This window comes from Bombina bombina, chromosome 1 (genome assembly GCF_027579735.1).
Source record: "Bombina bombina isolate aBomBom1 chromosome 1, aBomBom1.pri, whole genome shotgun sequence".
In the NCBI taxonomy this organism is placed as follows: domain Eukaryota; kingdom Metazoa; phylum Chordata; class Amphibia; order Anura; family Bombinatoridae; genus Bombina; species Bombina bombina.
Window position 1 is genome coordinate 110,423,642 of NC_069499.1, and position 23,700 is coordinate 110,447,341.

At 37.9% G+C, this 23,700-nt stretch overlaps 1 protein-coding gene across 2 annotated transcripts in view; it reads left to right on the forward strand.

Moving 5' to 3' along the window:
• The window catches only part of PTPN21 (protein tyrosine phosphatase non-receptor type 21), a 190,007-nt gene that overhangs the window by 97,754 nt on the left and 68,553 nt on the right, over positions 1–23,700 (forward strand). For both annotated transcript variants that reach the window (XM_053697579.1, XM_053697580.1), the window contains exons 3-7: positions 4,291–4,460; positions 8,786–8,883; positions 10,743–10,810; positions 13,973–14,043; positions 21,918–22,005. In XM_053697579.1, the coding sequence (XP_053553554.1) occupies positions 4,291–4,460; positions 8,786–8,883; positions 10,743–10,810; positions 13,973–14,043; positions 21,918–22,005 (495 nt within the window). The remainder of the gene's footprint in view (positions 1–4,290; positions 4,461–8,785; positions 8,884–10,742; positions 10,811–13,972; positions 14,044–21,917; positions 22,006–23,700) is intronic.

The window sequence follows — 23,700 nt, forward strand, 5'->3', positions numbered from 1 at the left end:
ACATGAAGACAAGCTGCTCCTGCGGCAAATTTGGAGAGCACACTTATGTGCTGGTAGGGGCGGGCTGCAGAATTAGAAAGCACATCAATCATCTCTATCTCAACTTGTTTTTTATCCTCTAAATGGGAGACTTCCTGTATGGTGAGTAAAATTAGATCATAGGAGCATTTATTAAGGATGCAGCACCATTTTCTGCAAAATTCAGGATTAGTTCTTCCTAGTGTAGGTACATTAGCAATACTAAAGCCCCTTGGTATTAGTTTGTTTTTATAATAGTTAGACAAATAAACAGCGTGTAGGTTGTAATCAATTTTGCGTTTGTTTAAATTCAAAAGTTTGCGATAAATGTCAATAGGGATATCTCCCCTCAACTCACGCAAGTCAGTGGTATACACACAAACATACAGTTTTTCCACCTTTAATGTGACCTATAAGCTGCACAACTCAATTGAAAAACAAACTGAAATCTTTAAGGTGGAGGGAAGTAAACAAAAAAAACTAAAATAATGTGGTTGCGTAAGTGTGCACACCCTCTTATAACTGGGGATGTAGCTGTGTTCAGAATTAAGCAATCATATTCAAAACCATGTTAAATGAGAGTCATCACACACCTGCCATAATGTAAAGTGCCTCTGATTAACCCTAAATAAAGTTCAGCTTTTCTAGTAGGTCTTTCCTGACATTTTCTTAGTCACGTCCTATACAAAAGCCATCAGAGGGATCTCATTGTTAAAAGGTATCAGTCAGGAGAAGAGTTCAAAAGAATTTCCAAGGCATTAGATATACCATGGAACACAGTGAAGACAGTCATCATCAAGTGGAGAACATATGGCACAACAGTGACCTTACCAAGAACTGGATGTCCCTTCAAAATTGATGAAAAGACGAGAAAAAAACTGGTCTGGGAGGCTACCAAGAGGCCTACAGCAACATTAAAGGAGCTACAGGAATATATGGCAAGTACTGGCTGTGTAGTACATGTGACAACAATCTCCTGTATTCTTCATATGTTTGGGGTAGACGGCAAGAGGGAAGCCTTTTCTTACGAAGAAAAACATCCAAGCCCAGCTAAATTGAGCAAAAACACATCTGAAGTCTCCTAAAAGCATGTGAGAAAAGGTGTTATGGTCTGATGAAACCAAGGTTGAACTTTTTGGCAATAATTGCAAAAGATATGTTTGGCGCAAAAACCACATTGCACATCACCAAAAGAACACCATACCCACAGTGAAGCATGGCGGTGGCAGCATCATGCTTTGGGGCTGTTTTTCTTCAGCTGGAACTGGGGCCTGGGGGAAACTATGTAGTTTTAAGTGACACAAATCATCTATGGCACATGTAAGATGGAAATAGCATATCAACTAATAATAAATAGCACTGATAATAGAGTCCAAGCCCAGGTGTTCCTGGGAGCTCAGTTACCAACTACCATACCACCAATGGCAGGCCTGTAGATGGACTTGCATAAACAAACACATGATTTGTGAAATGGAAAATGTGATTTTTAAGTGGCACTTAAAGCTACATAGTTTCCCTGAAGTACACAGAGCTAAATTACTTTTGATGTGCTCATAGGGGTCAGCAATACATAAAATCAATCTGCTTGCTAATTGCTGTCCCAAATAGAACATTATTTGTTGCATTCTGATACATTTTACACATTTGCAAAACATTTCACTAAAGCTGCTATATTTGACGATTTTTTTAATTAAAATATTTTATTTTGCCCTTTCATGGGCATAGAAAAAAAAAATTAAAAAAAATTATAGTTCATGCACATCAATTAAATGTTCACAAATACAAACCTGGAGTAGAAAGCTATGCAGTATTGAAGACTACTATAAATATTCTCTAGCAGTGGATAGCAATGCTCTGACCATTAGGTGGCGCTGTTACACATGTATAAAACTGCCCATAAGTGACATAATAAAGAAACTTATAGCCCACTCCTCAGTACCAGGGAAGGTATTTGCAATCCAGTAACTACATGAGCATATTAAAAATTAAAGCAAATCTAGCACTGATATTCCAGCATGTACTTTCTTTTTGTGGCAGTGTGTATGTGTGTGTGTATATGTGTGTATGTATATGTGTGTGTGTGTATATATATATATATATATATATATATATATATATATATATATATATATATATATGTATGTATGTGTATATATATATATATATATATATATATATATATATATATATATATATATATATATATATATATATATATATATATATATATATATATATATATATATATTTTTTTTTTACTTTTAACCCTTATCTGTAAAGTGTACCAAGTGAGGGTGTTTTTAGTAAATTGGCAGCAATATATGAAAAAAAAACAGAAGCCGTTTAACAGGAGAACATGCTGAAATGTTATGCTTTCTGCACTATAATGTTTTTCTACTTAATGGGCCACTAAACCCAAAATCTTTCTTTCATGATTCAGCTAGAGAATACAAATTTAAACAACATTACAATTTACTTCTATTATTTATTTTGCTTCATTTTTTGGATATCCTTAGTTGAAGAAAAAGCAATGCACATGGGTGAGCCAATCACACGAGGCTTCTATGTGCAGCAACCAATCGGCAGCTACTGAGCATATCTAGATATGCTTTTCAGCAAAGAATATCAAGAGAATAAAACAAATGAGATAATAGAAGTAAATTAGAAAGATGTTTAAAATTGCATTCTCTTTCTAAATCGCGAAAGAAAAAATGTGGGTTTCATGTCCCTTTAACTGGGAGTACTGAAGAAATCGTGTAGTGTCTAGCTTTGCAGTAGTGACTTAAATTTGATTTTATATCAGTGTGCAGTTTAAAAGGGATTTATGCCATTTAATAAGGGAAGCCATTTAAAAAGTTAATTTTCAAGCACTTTATTTTTCCCAGTTGTTTACATTTAATGTTTAACATTTTAATAAGCATGTTCAGTTTATACCAGATTTGTGTAAAAATTGTGTTGATTTTTCAAAACTTTAAGTGTACAGAATATCGGCCCCTGTTTTTATAAAGAACAATATCTATTTTACAATACTTAGAACATATTCCTCTATGTGAAGAACATTGGGATGTGAAGTATTTACAGTTAATACATAATTTAACACTTAATTCATATTGCTGAAATATTCATATTTAATAGACATGTTTTCATCTACTTAAAGGGACATGAAACCCACATTTTTTCTTTCATGATTTAGAAAGGAGCATGCAATTGTAAACAACTTTCTAATTTGCTTCTATTATCTAATTGGTTTTATTTTCTTGATATTCTTTGCTGAAAAGCATATCTAGATAGGCTCAGTAGCTGCTGATTGGTTGCTGCACATAGAAGCCTTGTGTGATTGGCTCACTCATGTACATTTCTATTTCTTCCATAAGGGATATCTAAAAAATTAAGCTAAATAAATAATAAAAGTAAATTGGAATGTTGTTTAAATTTGTATTCTCTATCTGAATCATGAAAGAAAAATGTTGGGTTTAGTGTCCCTTTAACTGGGCTGTGTCTATGTACAAAAATATTCCTAAATGAGCACTTTCTGATATATTTTATACTTTGCAGCTGGTATAACAAGTCATTGAAAACACATTAAGGTGAAACAAATGTTACAGTACTATGTTTACCATTATTCAAAATCAAGTGAGATTAGCAATTTGAGGCAAAATACACTTGAAAAATACAATCAAATATAATCAAATCCTCAGGGGGGTATACTTTTTCGGCGGTACCTAGGTAATTGATTATAAACATAATTTATGTCTTGGAAAACACACATCTGCTTTAAAGATACCATTTGAACAATTATACAATAGCAAATCAGCTGTGTGGTTTATTTTTATTATATTTTTGCCTTTTTAAGTATTAGCTTTCCTTAGAGCTTGCTGTATATCAGCTGATATAGTGTGCTGAACACAGGATTATCTAGCCTGCTGCTCTGATGAACAGGATTATATAATATGCTTGGCACTGAGAAGTCTTTAGTAAGCAGCATTGCTGTTTGTAGATCAAATACCAAGATCCATCTGTGTAACAATGTAAATGTTAAGTGGCGTTTGTAGCTGGATAAAATACACTGTTAATTATTATAATGTGCAATGCACCCTGTGGCTAGAGGAATTCACTGAGAACATGACAGAAGTAACGACTGCACGAAAGATCCTGGTTATTAAACCTTACTAAAATGCTCACAGAGTCGTAGTAATTGGCGTTAATTAAAAAGATCAGCTAAAATGTTTTCATGGTTTAATTGCATCTGTGTTTGATAATTGCTATTTTTAGGTAACGTACTTTAGCCTGTGGTATTACAACAAGCAGAACCAGCAGAGATGGGTTGATTTGGATAAACCACTGAAGAAACAGCTTGATAAGTATGCTGTGGAACCAACTATGTATTTTGGAGTGGTGTATTATGTGCCTTCGGTCTCCCAGCTGCAGCAGGAGATAACCAGGTGAGTAGATACCGAACTATTGATTTTGTTGTGACCTAGTAAGGCAGAATTTGCTACCTGTCAGTGCGCATGCTCTTTATTACGTAATCACACTCCACATATGTTAAAAAGGAATGTGTGGAATGCAATGATGTAATCAGCAGCATGCACACTGAGAGGTAGCAAATTCTGATAAGGAAGTTGTCCTGTCGGATTTTGCTGCTGGCAATAAATGCGCGCACTTGTCACTGTCGACGATAAACGGTGCCAAAGGGTTCAAAAACCCACGCTTGCACCAACAAATCTAAAAAGCCCTGTTTCTCCAGGCAAACATTGTCAGGTTGTGAACTAGAATTGGTAAGGATCTGTAGAACAGCAAACCTTTAGGATGAAGCGAGCCAGGGGCGATTTTAACCAGGGTTTGGCAGTTCCACAAGCAATAGGGCACAAATACGGGCAGAGTGTAGAGATTTCACAAATGCACTTTGCACTAATTCCTGCCCAATACATTCACTTTTCACATTGATGTTGCAGTGTTTGTGGGATCTTCTGTTTCCTTTTTTTATGTTCTGTGATATTTGTAACAACACAAGAAGACCCTTTATTTGCAAGAAAGAAGGGTGCTTTTTGTACATAAGTAACTTTATTAGTTATTGGGGCATTGCTGCCTGACACAAACACAGTGGTTAATTTAAGAGTCAGTAAGAGAAAGAGGGAACAGTCAAAGAGACACTCAGGGGATAACCAAGGTGATGGGTATTTGATCAGACTTGAAAAGTAATTGAAAGCTTTCTATGATGTCACTTGCATAGAAATATTCCACATACAGAATTGTTGCCACAAAATACCATGGTGGATCTGTTTTTGGTGCAGTACTTTTAAGGCCGGAATTGCTGCCCCATAGAAATTGCGGCAGATGATCACTTTAACACTTTAGATTTTAAGAGAGGGCCCTAACTCCCATAGATTGTATAGCCCTTGCTTCCAACCCAAAGCCTAAAGTTTCACTTTGGTGATATTGTTTCCATAGCAACATTAATGCTTTGGTAAATTTGCATCAGTAACCTTACCATAACATTTACATGGCACAAATGTGCTCAGATACCAACCATCATTTGGGTTTACAAATTAAAGGGATAGAAAGGTAAAAAATGAAGTGCATGGGTGGATTTCAGTTTGAGATAGAAGCATTTTTGCAATACACTTCCATTAGCAACAATGCTTCTAATAAATCTTATTACTGTTTTTCCACAGCATGCGCACGCACATATCCTGTGAGGGCCTGTGCACCAGTATTCAGAGAGGCAGTGGTGTGTATTGTTTCTGCTGACCCTGTGAGAAGGTGTGGTGTCTGAATACTGGTGCCCCGGCCCTCACTGCAGATGTGAGGATGATGCAGAAAAACAGTAATCACTTTTACTAGAAGTATTTTTGCCAATGTTAGTATATTGCAAAATGAAATGCACCATTATACATTTCATTTTTGACCTATCCTATCCCTTTAAGCCTAGTGGTAAAAGAGATCCACCATTGAGTTCTAAAATGTTAATATTGCAGTCCTGCCACACGATATAAATAGATTAGATGTTTTATATTTTTCTACCTCCAAGACTAAAAGGACAAGGGTCCCTGCCTGGTATAAATAGTGATCAAAGGGACCTGCTTGTCACAATTAAACCTTCATGATTCATACACAGAATGCAATTTCAAAATACTTTTAGATTTACTTCTATCATATTTAAAGCATACAGTTAGACTCAGGAGCAGCAATGCACTACTGGGAGCTAGCTGGTAATTCAGTTAGTTCCCAGTAGTGATTTGCTTCTCTGTAGCTGTCTTGAACTATTTGTGAGAAGCATTTCAAGTTCTGAGAATAAGAAATTGCTCACTTTATTAGAGCTAAATTACATGTAAAGGGGGCAAAGTAAATAACGAGAATATAATGCATAACATATGTGAAACGAAGCATTTTAAGTAACAAATCTCAAGTTGTTTAGTGTCCCCTTAAAGAGATAGAAAACGCAACATTTGTGTTTCATGGTTCAGATAGATAATTTAGTTTTAAACAACTTTTCAATACACTTCTTTTATAAACTTTTCTTAGGGATAATATATATATATATATATATATATATATATATATATATATATATATATATATATATATATATATATATATATATATATATAAGAGAGAGATAGATATAGATATATATAGATATATATTCTATTTTAAATGCTCTGATGTGTATTCAAAATTTGCCTTATATTTCTTTAAAAAAATCAGATGGGCTGTTCCTATGTTTCTTTATTGCATGATATTGAAAGGATAATTTAGTATTTTTTAATATTAAAGATCATTACACACAGTAGAATTGCATAACCAACAAGTTTATGACAAAGAGACAATGCTATAGAAATGAGTCTGAATTTAAAATTAGTAGAATATTTTTTTTTTAAAGTTACTTCTGTTTTCTCTGCCCCTGTATCATGTGACATCCATCAACCAATTACAAAATGTATATACATATCTTGCACATGCTGAGTAGGAGCTGGTACTTCATAAAGTTAACATATATAAAAAGATTGTGCACATTTGGATATAGAGGTAAATTGGAAAGTTTATTTTAAAATTGCATTCTTTCTCTGAATAACAAAAGTTTAATTTTGACTTTAGTGTTTCTTTAACCCCTTAACGACCAAGGACGTGCCTGGCGCGCCCTCGGGTTTCAAGCGCTGAAAGAGATTGTGATCGCTTCCAGTCACTTTCAGGGTATTCCAGTGATGACTTGATATTGAGGCATCCTGCAATACCCTTTTTTTTAGCCACCTGAAGCAGAGAGAGACACTGTGACCCTCTCTGCATCGGCCAGCTATGGTGCCGATTGTTGGTTGGGTGGGAGCCATAGCAGGTAAGCGGGTGGGTTGCCCATCGCTGGAGGGAGTTTCGGTTAGGCCGGATGATGGGGCTGGGAGCGTGCACGAGGGGGGCGGGACTGGAACCGGCAAAGTGTAAGGGAAGGAGGGAGAGGGGGGGTATTGAGGGGGGGGGCAGCTAAACTACAGAAAATTTACATTTTGTGATAATTTTTATTTTTATTTTTTAGCAAACTGGGTACTGGCAGACTGCTGCCAGTGCCCAAGATGGCGGCAAATAGGTAGAGGGGGGATGGTTAGAGAGCTGTTTGGGAGGATCAGGGAGTTTGGAGGCTATGGGGGGATCCAACACTGCAGAATAAATAAATATTAAAAAAAAAAAAATTAAATAAAAAAAAAAATGTTTTATTCTAGTACTGGCAGACTTTCTGCCAGTACTTTACGATGGCGGTGACAATTGTGAGGTTGGGGAGGGAAGAGAGTTGTTTGAGGGGGGTCAGGGAGGGATCAGGGGGAGGGAGGCTGATCTCTACACTAAAGCTAAAATTAACCCTATAAGCTACCTAATTAACCCCTTAACATAATAAAAGGGTGGTGTGCAGCGGAATTTTGCGGCCTTCTAATTACCAAAAAGTAATGCCAAAGTCATAAATGTCTGCTATTTCTGAACAAAGGGGATCCCAGAGAAGTATTTACAACCATTTGTACCATAATTGCACACGTTGTTTGTAAATAATTTCAGTGAGAAACCTAAAGTTTGTGAAAAAGTTAATGATTTTTTTTATTTGATTGCATTTGGCGGTGAAATGGTGGCATGAAATATACCAAAATGGGCCTAGATCAATACTTTGGGTTGTCTACTAAAAAAAATATATACATGTGAAGGGTAATTCAGGGTTTACTGTCAGATATCAGTGTTAAAAAGTGCTACTTGTACTTATTGCCCTATAACTTGCAACAAAAGCAAAGAACATGTAAACATTGGGTATTTCTAAACTCAGGACAAAATATTGAAACTATTTAGCTTGGGTGTTTTTTGGTGGTTGTAGATGTGTTACACATTTTGGGGGTCAAAGTTAGAAAAAGTGTGTGTTTCCATTTTTTTCATCATATTTTATAAAAAAATATTTTTATAGTAAATTATAAGATATGATAAAATTAATGGTATATTTAGAAAGTCCATTTAATAGCGAGAAAAACGGTCTATAATATGTGTGGGTCCAGTAAATGAGTAAGAGGAAAATTACAGCTAAACACAAACACCGCAGAAATATAAAAATAGCCCTGAAGAAAATTGAAAAATGGTCTGGCCACTAAGGGGTTAATTTAAAAAAAAAAAAAAATCGCCTCCTTTTTTAGTATAGAGATCACAGACAGGTTAAAAAAAAATAAAAAAATAATAAAGTTTGCACAAATGTGAATTTTGTTTGCATTTCTATTTACCCAATTGTCACTTGTGCACTGTGCAGATATCAGTATTACCTACAACTGAAGAAGGACATTTTAGAGGGGAAAATTCCGTGCACACTGGAACAGGCGGTTCAGCTAGCCGGTCTAGCTGTGCAAGGTAAGGAATAGAACTGCAGGAAAATGAGAATCCGCTACACAATACCTTAATGATGCTTGGCATGAAAATACAATTTGGAATAACCCAGGTGATGAAACTTAAAGAGATATGAAACCCAACATTTTTATTTCATGATTCAGATAGAGCACAACTTTCTGACCTATTTCTGGAGCACTATACGGCAGCACTAGATGGGAGTACCATTTCCTGCCATGTAGTGCTCCAGTCCGGACACCTACCTAAGTATCTCTTTAACACAGAATATCACGGGAACAAAGCAAATTTGATAATAGAACTAAATTGGAAACTTTTTTTAAAAACCGTATGCTCTGTTTGACTCACAAGGAAATTTCTGGGTTTCATATCCCTTTTTAACATATGAAACAGATTATTCAGCATAAAAGAACATTTTAAATTAATTAGAAACTAGAAATGTGCACAGAGACAAATTTGTTTAGAATTAATAATTTGTGCCAAATTCTTCAGGAGATTTAATTCCTTTATGACAAAGGGGTCAGTTACGATACTTCAGAAAAAAATGTATCTAATGCTTTCTCTTCAAAACTCACCATTAAAGTCTACATTTTTATTAGGTTTATCAGTTGATGATCTTTTTCTAAATGATTGTAACTAACCCTAAAATGTGACAACATTGGTATATTAATGAAATTCGTTAAGCAGATGTAATGCCTGTGCTAACCGCCTACAAATATGTTCCTAATTGGATTTATCAGATAGCAACTACAAAACAATGCATTGTATACTAACTTTTATGGCAGTGGGTAGCTTTGTTTTCTGTGGACTAAAGCCCAGATTGGCTCTTCCAAATAAAGACTTATAGTGGGGGTGAAAAATATCTGCAGTAAAAAGGATGTTAACTTGTATTAAAAACATAAAGACTTGGCTTATATGTTATTCTATAGCAACACAATAGAAGTGTCTTGAAATTACAAGGTGTTTACTGTCCCTTTAAGCCCCTAACCATCGTACTGTCCCTTTAAGCCCTAACCACCATATTCCCCACTGCAATAAGTCCTCCAATTAAGAACCTCCAACTGCATTTCTTCCACTGCACTTAAAGGGATATGAAACCCAAATTTTTTCTTTCATGATTCAGATAGAACATACAATTTTAAGCAACTTTCTAAATTTACTCCTAATCAGTTTTTCTTTGTTCTCTTGGTATCTTTATTTGAAAAAGATAAATGACCAATAATCAGCAAGTGCTACCCAAGTTCTGAACCCAAAATGGGCTGGCTCTTATACTTGCATATCTGCTTTTCAAATAAGGATACCAAGAGAACGAAGAAAATGATAGGAGTAAATTAGAAAGTTGCTTGAAATTGCATGCTCTGAATCATGACAGAAAAAAATGTGGGTTTCATATCCCTTTAACCCTCTCAAGGGTGATGTTATTAACCCTTTTGTGACCGGGTTTGCACGATCGCGAGATTTCAATTATGGGATCGGGTCTGGCGGGGCGTCCCTATGACGCTAAGAACGCCCTCCAGACCGCAATCAAATCCTCCAAGCGCAATAGGCTGCAGGAGAGCAGTGGGCTATGACGTATTCCGTCATAACGGCTTTAAAGCCCAGCGCCGTTGTGACGGAATACAATGGCATGACGGCGGGAAAAGCTTAAGGAAATAATGTTTTGTGTTTGTTATTCTTTCAGTTAATAAATAAACAAATGCATTATCAAATCTTGTTGGCGCAGTCACATGTTGTTGTTTTTTTTTCAATTTGTGTAGGTGGCTGTTGCATTTGTATAAAAATGCATAATGAACTAACAAAAATATGTGCTAGAATAGTATTTATGTTCCTGATATTTAACCAAATTTCTCCATTTTCCCTCATAGCTGATTTTGGAGACTTTGACCAGTATGAATCGCAGGATTTTCTGCAACGATATGCTTTGTTTCCAGTGGTATGTTTTCCCCCTTCTCTGCTTGAGTGCTTTGTTATAGATTACTGTTCTAAAAGGGACTTTCAGCAGCATTACAGTGATATAGGGCCATTTCTCTCAAGCTCTGGCAAGATTGTACAAGATGCTTCATATGTGTGTGTGTATCTGTCTCGCTATCAGAGTGTGTGTGTGTGTATGTATGCGTATATATATGTATATATATATGTGTGTGTGTGTATCTGTCTCGCTATCAGAGTGTGTGTGTATGTATGTATGCGTATATATATGTATATGTGTGTGTGTATGTGTGTATATATATATATATATATATGTATATGTGTGTGTGTGTATCTGTCTCGCTATCAGAGTGTGTGTGTATGTATGTATGCGTATATATATGTATATGTGTGTGTGTGTGTGTGTGTGTGTATATATGTATATATATATATATATATATATATATATATATATATATATGTATACAACAACATTTTAAATTAGGGGGAGGTAAAAAGTGAGTTTAAAATCCTCTACTAGAGAAAATAAATCGTTGTGTAGCTCATTAACAAATCTAGACAAGCCAGAAGGCTTGTTTTTCCCACAGAAAACCTCTGGAATACATTATTTACAATGCAGCAAAGGATTCTGGGTAAGAGATGCAAATTAGGTTCACAATGACACACCTTTACTTCAGTCTGCTTTTCAGCAGATTCCCTTAACGCCAAGTATCCCTGTTCACACAGCTTATAGACTTAGCTAGGGTTAAAGCAGTGATTCAAAACTATCCCAGGACAGACTGTTTCGTAGTTGTTGCTACTCATCAGCTGGGAGAAAGTTTAAATCACTGCTGGGTGAAGTTGATTCCTGGCAAATACAACAACAATTTAAATTAGTGGGAGGTAAAAAGTGAGTGTATATGTGTGTGTATACAGGGAGTGCAGAATTATTAGGCAAGTTGTATTTTTGAGGATTTATTTTATTATTGAACAACAACCATGTTCTCAATGAACCCAAAAAACTCATTAATATCAAAGCTGAATAGTTTTGGAAGTAGTTTTTAGTTTGTTTTTAGTTATAGCTATTTTAGGGGGATATCTGTGTGTGCAGGTGACTTACTGTACATAATAATTATTAGGCAACTTAACAAAAAACAAATATATACCCATTTCAATTATTTATTTTTACCAGTGAAACCAATATAACATCTCAACATTCACAAATATACATTTCTGACATTCAAAAACAAAACAAAAACAAATCAGTGACCAATATAGCCACCTTTCTTTGCAAGGACACTCAAAAGCCTGCCATCCATGGATTCTGTCAGTGTTTTGATCTGTTCACCATCAACATTGCGTGCAGCAGCAACCACAGCCTCCCAGACACTGTTCAGAGAGGTGTACTGTTTTCCCTCCTTGTAAATCTCACATTTGATGATGGACCACAGGTTCTCAATGGGGTTCAGATCAGGTGAACAAGGAGGCCATGTCATTAGATTTTCTTCTTTTATACCCTTTCTTGCCAGCCACGCTGTGGAGTACTTGGACGCGTGTGATGGAGTATTGTCCTGCATGAAAATCATGTTTTTCTTGAAGGATGCAGACTTCTTCCTGTACCACTGCTTGAAGAAGGTGTCTTCCAGAAACTGGCAGTAGGACTGGGAGTTGAGCTTGACTCCATCCTCAACCCGAAAAGGCCCCACAAGCTCATCTTTGATGATACCAGCCCAAACCAGTACTCCACCTCCACCTTGCTGGCTTCTGAGTCGGACTGGAGCTCTCTGCCCTTTACCAATCCAGCCACGGGCCCATCCATCTGGCCCATCAAGACTCACTCTCATTTCATCAGTCCATAAAACCTTAGAAAAATCAGTCTTGAGATATTTCTTGGCCCAGTCTTGACGTTTCAGCTTGTGTGTCTTGTTCAGTGGTGGTCGTCTTTCAGCCTTTCTTACCTTGGCCATGTCTCTGAGTATTGCACACCTTGTGCTTTTGGGCACTCCAGTGATGTTGCAGCTCTGAAATATGGCCAAACTGGTGGCAAGTGGCATCTTGGCAGCTGCATGCTTGACTTTTCTCAGTTCATGGGCAGTTATTTTGCGCCTTGGTTTTTCCACACGCTTCTTGCGACCCTGTTGACTATTTTGAATGAAACGCTTGATTGTTCGATGATCACGCTTCAGAAGCTTTGCAATTTTAAGAGTGCTGCATCCCTCTGCAAGATATCTCACTATTTTTGACTTTTCTGAGCCTGTCAAGTCCTTCTTTTGACCCATTTTGCCAAAGGAAAGGAAGTTGCCTAATAATTATGCACACCTGATATAGGGTGTTGATGTCATTAGACCACACCCCTTCTCATTACAGAGATGCACATCACCTAATATGCTTAATTGGTAGTAGGCTTTCGAGCCTATACAGCTTGGAGTAAGACAACATGCATAAAGGGGATGATGTGGTCAAAATACTCATTTGCCTAACAATTCTGCACACGGTGTATATATATATATATAGCTGTGCTGTCCTCAAAGTGTATATATATATATATATATATATATGTGTGTGTGTGTATATATATATATATATATATATGTATGTATGTGTGTGTGTGTGTATGTATGTATGTGTGTGTGTATATATATATATATATATATATATATATATATATATATATATGTGTGTGTGTATGTATATATATATATGTATATATATAACAGCATTTTGTAGCAATAAAGTATTTCTTTTTTAATTTGGGGGTATGTACATTTTTATTTTATTTTTACACTTTAATAGACTACAGTATTTTTTTTTATATGCACTGGGAAACCAAAGTTTTTGTTGCGGTGGTCTAGAATCAAACCCACAATAGCTCTGAAGTGTGTGTGCTCTCCACAGAAATGTTTGCCAGTCGGATGGCATTATAAAGTAGCTGGGTGGGGGCTGTGTAATACTTTCTAATATTAAAACATTTTCTGCTATACAAAGCTCAAATTAATTGCATAGTGTAACATACATTTATTTGATGATAAATTGTGCTATAAACATTGAAAAATTTAAGCGTAATGCTGGCTAAAATTTTAGCCGGGTTGTTAGTAAAATCCGTTAACTCATAGAATTAAGGTTTCTATACAAAGCAATTTTAAGTACATTTTTAATGCATGATTCATTTATTATATTTTCTCTTAAGGGGTGGATACAAGATGAAAAAGTATTGGAAGAAGCAACGCAAAATGTTGCCCTGCTGCACCAAAAACTCAGGTATATTTTAGATGTTTACTGAGTTTAACAGTGTTTAATTTGTTTCCCAAACGAGGTAGCACTACAGAAAAAAGAAGAACTCTGCAGTAATTCTTTCAGTGAGGTTGTATAAAAATGCAACACCAGTTATGCTATACACATGATACATTTAGGCAGTTATGAACTGCATTGCCAGGATCTGCATACAAAATGCTTTTAACTGTCATGTTGTGAGCATAATGTTGTTTTGCATTCCATGGACATATTTATTTTGCTGTAGTCAGTTAGGGACAATGAGCTCTTGCGCTGACCAGGAAGTCACTGTGTAGAATGTTGTAGGATGAAGGTTCTAGATCCTGCAGTATACAGCCCAGCCTTTCTAGGGGGCAGTGGAAAACTACAGTTTTCACACTTAAATGGACAGTCAAGTCCAAAATAAACTTTCATTATTCAGATAGGGCATGTCATTTTAAACAATTTTCAAATTTACATCTATCACCAATTTTGCTTTTTTTCTCTTTGTATTCTTAGTTGAAAGCTAAACCTAGGAGGTTTATATGCTGATTTCTAAGCCCTTGAAGGCCGCCTTTCATCTCAGGGCATTTTCCCAGTTTTTCACCACTAGAGGGTGTTAGTTAATGTGTGTCATATAGATAACACTGCTCACACACGTGGAGTTCTTATGAGCCAGCACAGATTGGCTAAAATGCATGTCTGTCAAAAGACCTGAAATAAGGGGCAGTTTGCAGAGGCTTAGATACAAGATAATCACAGATGTAAAAAGTGTAGTAATATAACAGTGTTGGTTATATAAAACTAGGGAATGGGTAATAAATGGATTATCTATCTTTTAAAACAATAAATATTCTGGTGTAGACTGTCCCTTTAAGGGAACAGGAATCCCAGAATTTTTCTTACATGATTAAGATAGAGCATAGAAATGTAAACAGATTTCAATTTTACTTATATTATCTAATTTGCTTTGCTCACTTGGTATCTTGTGTTGAAAAGCATACCTTGGTAGGCTCAGGAGCTGGGAGCTAGCTGCTGATTGGTGCCTGCCCATATATGCCTCTTGTTGGTGGCTTACTTATGTGCCTAGATAGTTTCCAGCAGTGCATTGCTGCTCCTTAAAGGATTACTTTCTGTTATAATTTTTAAGCTAAACAACTAACATATTAAAGTTAATAAACATTAATTAAAACCTACTGACCTATATTTTCTCCAAAACGAAGTTTAATAACGTTCTAAAAGTTATATCTTTTATTCACCAATGATGTCACGTTATCCTGCCCACTATTTTCAGCACTGCATGTTCAAAATACTTAAACCAATAACTTTGTGTTTAAAGCGCCATTTTGAAACCTAGGTATTGTAAACGGATTGGTACAGAGCAAAGGATACCCACGGAGTGGGTTTGGAAAACAATTACATTTGCAGACAAGATTTCTGATATACGGTAGCAATATGTTAATGAAATGCTATTGATAAAAAGCGTATTTGGGGTAGTTAGTTAGTACATTTTTTCTGATGCTTAGTTAGTTAGTAACAGGCATAGAAAATATTTACTTACAGTGGCCCTTTAAATAAAGGATACCAAGAGAATGAAGCAAAAATGACAATAGAAGTAAATTGAAAAGTTGTTTAGAATTGTATGTGCTATCTGAATCATGAAAGAAACATTTTGAGTTTCATGTCCCTTTAAGTTACAAGAAACACAGATGAAATAAAGTACTTTACAAAGTTGTTTTACTTTGTATAACATCATTTTATGCAAACATTTTATATTTATATTTTATTTTATACATTGTGTATGTAGCTATCTATCTATCTATCTATCTATCTATCTATATATATCAGATGCACAGGAAATACCAGTAGTCTGTATTTCTCTTGTAAAGTGTGTTCAGTCCACGGGTCATCCATTACTTATGGGATATATTCTCCTCCCCAACAGGAAGTTGCAAGAGGATCACCCAAGCAGAGCTGCTATATAGCTCCTCCCCTCACATGTCATATCCAGTCATTCTCTTGCAACCCTCAACAAAGAAGGAGGTCGCGGGAGGAGTTGGAGTTTTTACTTAATTATTCTTCAATCAAAAGTTTGTTATTTTAAATGGCACCGGAGTGTGCTGTTTTTTCTATCTCAGGCAGTATTTGGAAGAAGAAACTGCCTGTGTTTTCTATGATCTTAGCAGGCGTAACTAAGATCCACTGGCTGTTCTCGACATTCTGAGGAGTGGGGTAACTTCAGAACATGGGAATAGCATGCGGGGTCCACCGCAAATGAGGTATGTGCAGTACAATATTTTCTGGGAATGGAATTGACTAAGAAAATACTGCTGTTACCCGTATGATGTAAGTACAGCCTTAAATGCAGTAGTAGTGACTGGTATCAGGCTGATATATGTATGCACAGTAGAGTTATTTTCTAGGGACTAGAATTTGACTGTGAAAATACTGTTAATACTGAAATAATGCTTAAGCCTTATCTGCAGTGGTAGCGACTGGTTTGCAGGCTTAGTAATAACTTTGCATGACATTTAAAGAAGTTTATTTTCAAAACGTTTACTGGCATGTTATTCGTTTTGTGAGGTACTTTGGTGATAAATCCTTTGGGCATGAATTTCTAACGTATATTTCTGCATAGAAACCGTTATATCAGGTCTCCCACTGTTGTAAAAGAGCGGGAGGGGCCTCTTTTTAGCGCCTTGTTGCGCAGTTAAAATTCTAGCACAGTCTTCCTGCTTCTTCCTCCTTGATCCAGGACGTCTCTAGAGAGCTCAGGGGTCTTCAAAATTCGTTTTTTGAGGGAGGTAATCAGTCACAGCAGACCTATGACAGTGTGTTAGACTGTGATAAAAACGTTTTATATTAATTTGATATCCGTTTTTTGGGTACTGAGGGGTTAATCATCCGGTTGCTAATGGGTGCAATCCTCTGCTAATTAATACATTTAAAGTATTGTTGACTATAACTGAATTATTCTTTAGTTACTCAACTGTGTTTTTTAAAAGCGCTGCAGCGTTTTTTATATTGCTTGCAAACTTAGTCAAAGTATTTTCCAAGCTTGCTAGCTTCATTGCTAGTCTGTTTAAACATGTCTGATACAGAGGAATCTGCTTGTTCATTATGTTTAAAAGCCGTTGTGGAGCCCAATAGAAATATGTGTACCAATTGTATTGATGTTACTTTGCAAAATCAATCTGTACCGCTTAAAAAATTATCACCAGACAACGAGGGGGCAGTTATGCCGTCTAACTCTCCTCACGTGTCAGTACCTTCGTCTCCCGCTCGGGAGGTGCGTGAGATTGAGGCGCCAAGTACATCAAGGCCGTTACAAATCACTTTACATGATATGGCTAATGTTATGAAAGAAGTATTATACAATATGCCAGAGTTAAGAGGCAAGCGCGACAGTTCTGGGTTAAGGACAGAGCGCGCCGATGACACGAGAGCCATGTCTGATACTGCGTCACAATTTGCAGAACATGAGGACGGAGAGCTTCATTCTGTGGGTGACGGTTCTGATTCGGGGAGACAGGATTCAGAAATTTCAAATTTTAAATTTAAGCTTGAGAACCTCCGCGTGTTGCTAGGGGAGGTGTTAGCGGCTCTGAATGATTGTGACACGGTGGCAATCCCAGAGAAATTATGTAAGCTGGATAAATACTACGCGGTGCCGGTGTGTACTGACGTTTTTCCTATACCAAAGAGGCTTACAGAGATTATTAGTAAGGAGTGGGATAGACCCGGTGTGCCTTTTTCCCCTCCTCCGATATTTAGAAAAATGTTCCCTATAGACGCCACCACACGAGACTTATGGCAGACGGTCCCTAAGGTGGAGGGAGCAGTTTCTACTTTAGCCAAGCGTACCACTATCCCGGTGGAGGATAGCTGTGCTTTCTCAGATCCAATGGATAAAAAATTAGAGGGTTATCTTAAGAAAATGTTTATTCAACAAGGTTTTATATTACAGCCTCTTGCATGCATTGCGCCTGTCACTGCTGCAGCGGCATTCTGGTTTGATTCTCTGGAAGAGGCGATTCGCACAGCACCATTGGATGAGTCTCTGAGCAAGATTAGAACCCTTAAGCTGGCTAATGCGTTTGTTTCGGATGCCGTAGTGCATTTAACCAAACTTACGGCTAAAAATTCCGGATTCGCCATACAGGCGCGCAGAGCGCTTTGGCTTAAATCCTGGTCAGCAGATGTAACTTCTAAGTCTAAATTACTAAACATTCCTTTCAAAGGGCAGACCTTATTCGGGCCCGGCTTGAAGGAAATTATTGCTGACATTACTGGAGGTAAGGGCCACACCCTTCCTCAGGACAGGGCCAAATCGAAGGCCAAACAGTCTAATTTTTGTGCCTTTCATAATTTCAAGGCAGGAGCAGCATCAACTTCCTCCGCTCCAAAACAGGAAGGAACTGCTGCTTGTTACAGACAGGGTTGGAAAGGCAACCAGTCATGGAACAAGGGCAAGCAGGCCAGAAAGCCTACTTCCGCCCCTAAGACAGCATGAAGTCAGGGCCCCCTTTCCGGAGACGGATCTAGTGGGGGGCAGACTCTCTCTCTTCGCCCAGGCTTGGGCAAGAGATGTACAGGATCCCTGGACGCTGGAGATTATATCTCAGGGATACCTTCTGGATTTCAAGACTTCTCCTCCACAAGGGAGGTTTCATCTGTCAAGGTTATCAACAAACCTAGTAAAGAAAGAGGCATTTCTACAATGTGTAGAAGACCTCTTAGTGATGGGAGTGATCCACCCAGTTCCGCGGACGAAACAGGGGCAAGGGTTTTATTCAAATCTGTTTGTGGTTCCCAAGAAAGAGGGAACCTTCAGACCAATCTTAGATTTAAAAATCTTAAACAAATTCCTAAGGGTTCCATCGTTCAAGAAACCATTCGGTCCATCCTACCCATGATCCAAGAGGGTCAATATATGACCACAGTGGATTTAAAGGATGCCTACCTTCACATACCGATTCACAAAGATCATTATCGGTACCTAAGGTTTGCCTTTCTAGACAGGCATTACCAGTTTGTAGCGCTTCCCTTCGGGTTGGCTATGGGCCCCGAGAATTTTTACAAAGGTTCTGGGCTCTCTTCTGGCGGTACTAAGACCACGAGGCATAGCGGTGGCTCCGTACCTAGACGACATTCTGATACAAGCGTCAAGTTTTCAAAATGCAAAGTCTCATACAGAGATAGTTCTAGCATTTCTGAGGTCGCATGGGTGGAAAGTGAACGTGGAAAAGAGTTCTCTGTTACCACTCACAAGGGTCCCTTTTCTAGGGACTCTTATAGATTCTGTAGAGATGAAGATTTACCTGACGGAGTCCAGGCTATCAAAACTTCTCAATGCTTGCCGTGTCCTTCACTCCATTCCAAGCCCATCAGTAGCTCAGTGCATGGAAGTGATCGGCTTAATGGTCGCGGCAATGGACATAGTGCCATTTGCACGCCTACATCTCAGACCGCTGCAACTATGCATGCTAAGTCAATGGAACGGGGATTACTCAGATCTGTCCCCTTTGCTAAATCTGGACCAGGGGACCAGAGATTCTCTTCTCTGGTGGTTATCACGGGTTCATCTGTCCAAAGGAATGTCCTTTCGCAGACCAGATTGGACGATTGTAACAGATGCCAGCCTACTAGGCTGGGGAGCAGTCTGGAACTCCCTGAAGGCTCAGGGATCGTGGACTCAGGAGGAGAAACTCCTCCCAATAAACAACATAGAATTAAGGGCAATATTCAATGCTCTTCTAGCTTGGCCTCAGTTGGCAACACTGAGGTTCATCAGATTTCAGTCGGACAACATCACGACTGTGGCTTACATCAATCATCAAGGGGGAACCAGGAGTTCCCTAGCGATGTTGGAAGTCTCGAAGATAATTCGCTGGGCAGAGTCTCACTCTTGCCACCTGTCAGCGATCTACATCCCAGGCGTGGAGAACTGGGAGGCGGATTTTTTAAGTCGCCAGACTTTTCATCCGGGGGAGTGGGAACTTCACCCGGAGGTATTTGCCCAACTAATTCTTCGTTGGGGCAAACCGGATCTGGATCTCATGGCATCTCGCCAGAACGCCAAGCTTCCTTGTTACGGATCCAGGTCCAGGGACCCGGGAGCGGTGCTGGTAGATGCACTAGCATCCCCTTGGGTTTTCAACATAGCTTATGTGCTTCCACCTTTTCCGTTGCTTCCTCGACTGATTGCCAGGATCAAACAGGAGAGAGCATCGGTGATTCTGATAGCGCCTGCGTGGCCACGCAGGACCTGGTATGCAGACCTAGTGGACATGTTGTCCTGTCCACCATGGTCTCTACCCCTGAGGCAGGACCTTCTAATTCAGGGTCCTTTCAACCATCCAAACCTAATTTCTCTGAGGCTGACTGCTTGGAAATTGAACGCTTGATTCTATCAAAGCGTGGGTTTTCGGATTCGGTTATTGATACATTAATACAGGCTCGGAAACCTGTTACCAGAAAAATTTACCACAAGATATGGCGTAAATATTTATATTGGTGTGAATCCAAGAGTTACTCATGGAGTAAGGTTAGGATTCCTAGGATATTGTCTTTTCTACAAGAGGGTTTAGAAAAGGGCTTAGCCGCTAGTTCACTAAAGGGACAGATTTCTGCTCTGTCTATTCTTTTACACAAGCGTCTGGCAGAGAATCCAGACGTCCAGGCTATTTGTCAGGCTTTGGCTAGGATTAAGCCTGTGTTTAAAGCTGTTGCTCCTCCGTGGAGCTTAAACTTGGTTCTTAAAGTTCTCCAGGGTGTTCCGTTTGAACCCCTTCATTCCATTGATATTAAGCTTTTATCTTGGAAAGTTCTGTTTTTGATGGCTATTTCCTCGGCTCGAAGAGTCTCTGAGTTATCTGCCTTACATTGTGATTCTCCTTATCTGATCTTTCATTCAGACAAGGTAGTCCTGCGTACTAAACCTGGGTTTTTACCTAAGGTTGTTTCTAACAAGAATATCAATCAAGAGATTGTTGTTCCATCCTTATGTCCTAATCCTTCTTCAAAGAAGGAACGTCTTTTGCATAATCTAGACGTGGTCCGTGCTCTGAAGTTCTACTTACAGGCAACTAAAGATTTTCGACAAATTTCTTCTCTGTTTGTCGTTTACTCTGGACAGAGGAGAGGTCAAAAGGCTTCGGCTACCTCTCTCTCTTTTTGGCTTCGTAGCATAATACGCTTAGCCTATGAGACTGCTGGACAGCAGCCTCCTGAAAGAATTACAGCTCATTCCACTAGAGCTGTTGCTTCCACCTGGGCCTTTAAGAATGAGGCCTCTGTTGAACAGATTTGCAAGGCTGCAACTTGGTCTTCACTTCATACTTTTTCCAAATTTTACAAATTTGACACTTTTGCTTCTTCGGAGGCTGTTTTTGGGAGAAAGGTTCTACATGCAGTGGTTCCTTCTGTCTAATGTTCCTGCCTTGTCCCTCCCATCATCCGTGTACTTTAGCTTTGGTATTGGTATCCCATAAGTAATGGATGACCCGTGGACTGACTACACTTAACAAGAGAAAACATAATTTATGCTTACCTGATAAATTTATTTCTCTTGTAGTGTGTTCAGTCCACGGCCTGCCCTGTCTATTTGAGGCAGGTTCTAAATTTTAAATTATAACTCCAGTCACCACTGCACCCTATAGTTTCTCCTTTCTCGTCTTGTTTCGGTCGAATGACTGGATATGACATGTGAGGGGAGGAGCTATATAGCAGCTCTGCTTGGGTGATCCTCTTGCAACTTCCTGTTGGGGAGGAGAATATATCCCATAAGTAATGGATGACCCGTGGACTGAACACACTACAAGAGAAATAAATTTATCAGGTAAGCATAAATTATGTTTTTAAAAGGCTCCTTGTTCTTGTAGGGGTCTCTCTCCTCCAGAAGCGGAGATGTTGTATATGCAGGAGATTGAGAGATTGGATAACTATGGGGAAGAGACCTACCCTGCTAAGGTAAGTATTGCCTAACCATGAGCTTGATATAATGCTGCACTCAGTTGTCAGCTCGCTGACGTCCCATTAGCTCTACTAATTCAACTCTGGTTGCTGATTTCTGGCTGAAAAGGCTGAAATGCCAGATCTGAGTAAACGGTTGTATTTCTCATGGGACACAGGCATACAGATTTATTTACACGATTGCTGTAGTAAAATGTGTCCGAGTTCCCCACCTTTGCCAGAAATGCACAAAATATTTCAGAAAGGGCCCTGGTTAACTGCATAAAAGGAAACTATTATGTAAATTAAAAGGCTGTGGACTATATCTGTGCTATAAAACCAAAAAGCTTTCTAAACCTTTATTATAATTAAACAAATGCACTGCAGAAAATGTCACGTTTCATGACTGTTTAAGACTTTATAGGGACAGTCTAACATGATTCTGATAGGGCATGTCCTTTTAAACAACTTTCCAATATAGTTTTATCATCAAATTTGCTGTGTTCTGGTATTCTTTGTTGAAAGCTAAACCTAGGTAGGCTCATATGCTAATTGCTAGGCCCTTGGAGGCCACCTCTTATCTCAATGCATTTTGACAGTTTTTCACAGCTAGACAGTGCTAGTTTATGTGTATCATATAGCTAACTTGTACTCACTCCCGTATAGTTATTTATGAGTCAAGCACCGATTGGCTAAAATGCAAGTGTGTCAAAATAACTGAAATAAGGGGGCAGTCTGCAGAGGCTTAGATGCATGGTAATCACAGAGGTAAAAAATATATTAATATATAACCGTGTTGGTTATGAAAAACTGTGGCATGGGTAATAAAGAGATTTAGCTATCTTTTTAAACAATAAACATTTTCAAGTAGACCGTCCCTTTAATATTTTGAGAGCTGTGTGTATGTTAGCTAATCTTCTCATGATGTTCGTATACTGGAGGAAGTTTCCAAGCTTTTGCATAGAAAGAATTTGCATATGAATACACACACACACATGTGAGAGTTAAGTTATATACTATAGATATATATAGTATATACAGCTGAACTACAATCATTTCTGTCTTTTTCATATACTCTGCAAAATGCAACAGATTTCCTTTCTTTTTTGTATTTTAACATCAACTGACAGCAGACAAAGGATGCACGGTGTAAAACATTTACATAAGAAGCCATTTGAAGGCTTGAACCCCAAAGATAAAGCAGAATTACATTTAATATCAATAATATTTACCATTTGCCAGTCAAATTCCCTACCTAAAGTGTTTAAAGGGATATGAAACCCAAACATTTTTTTTTGTGGTTCAGACCGAGCACAACATTTTAAAATGTTCCTATTTATTCTGTTATCAAATTAGCTTTGTTCCCATGTTTTTCTGTGCTTAAGAGATACCTAGGTAGGCATCTGTAGCAGTACATGGCAGGAAATAGTGCTGCCCTCTAATGCTCTTGCAATTTGATAATATAGTGATCCAGAAATGGGCAGACTCCTAAGCTTGCATCCCTGCTTTTCAACAAAAGATAACGAACAAAAGAAAATTGATGATAGAAGTAAATTAGAAAGTTGTTTAAAATTGCGTGCTCTATCTGAGTCATGAAATAAAATGTTTGGGTTTCATATCCCTTTAATGTATTTGATAATTATTCTGTTTACCTTAAAGGGACATTGTACAATAGATTTTTCTTTGCCTATATGTTTTGTAGTTGATCCATTT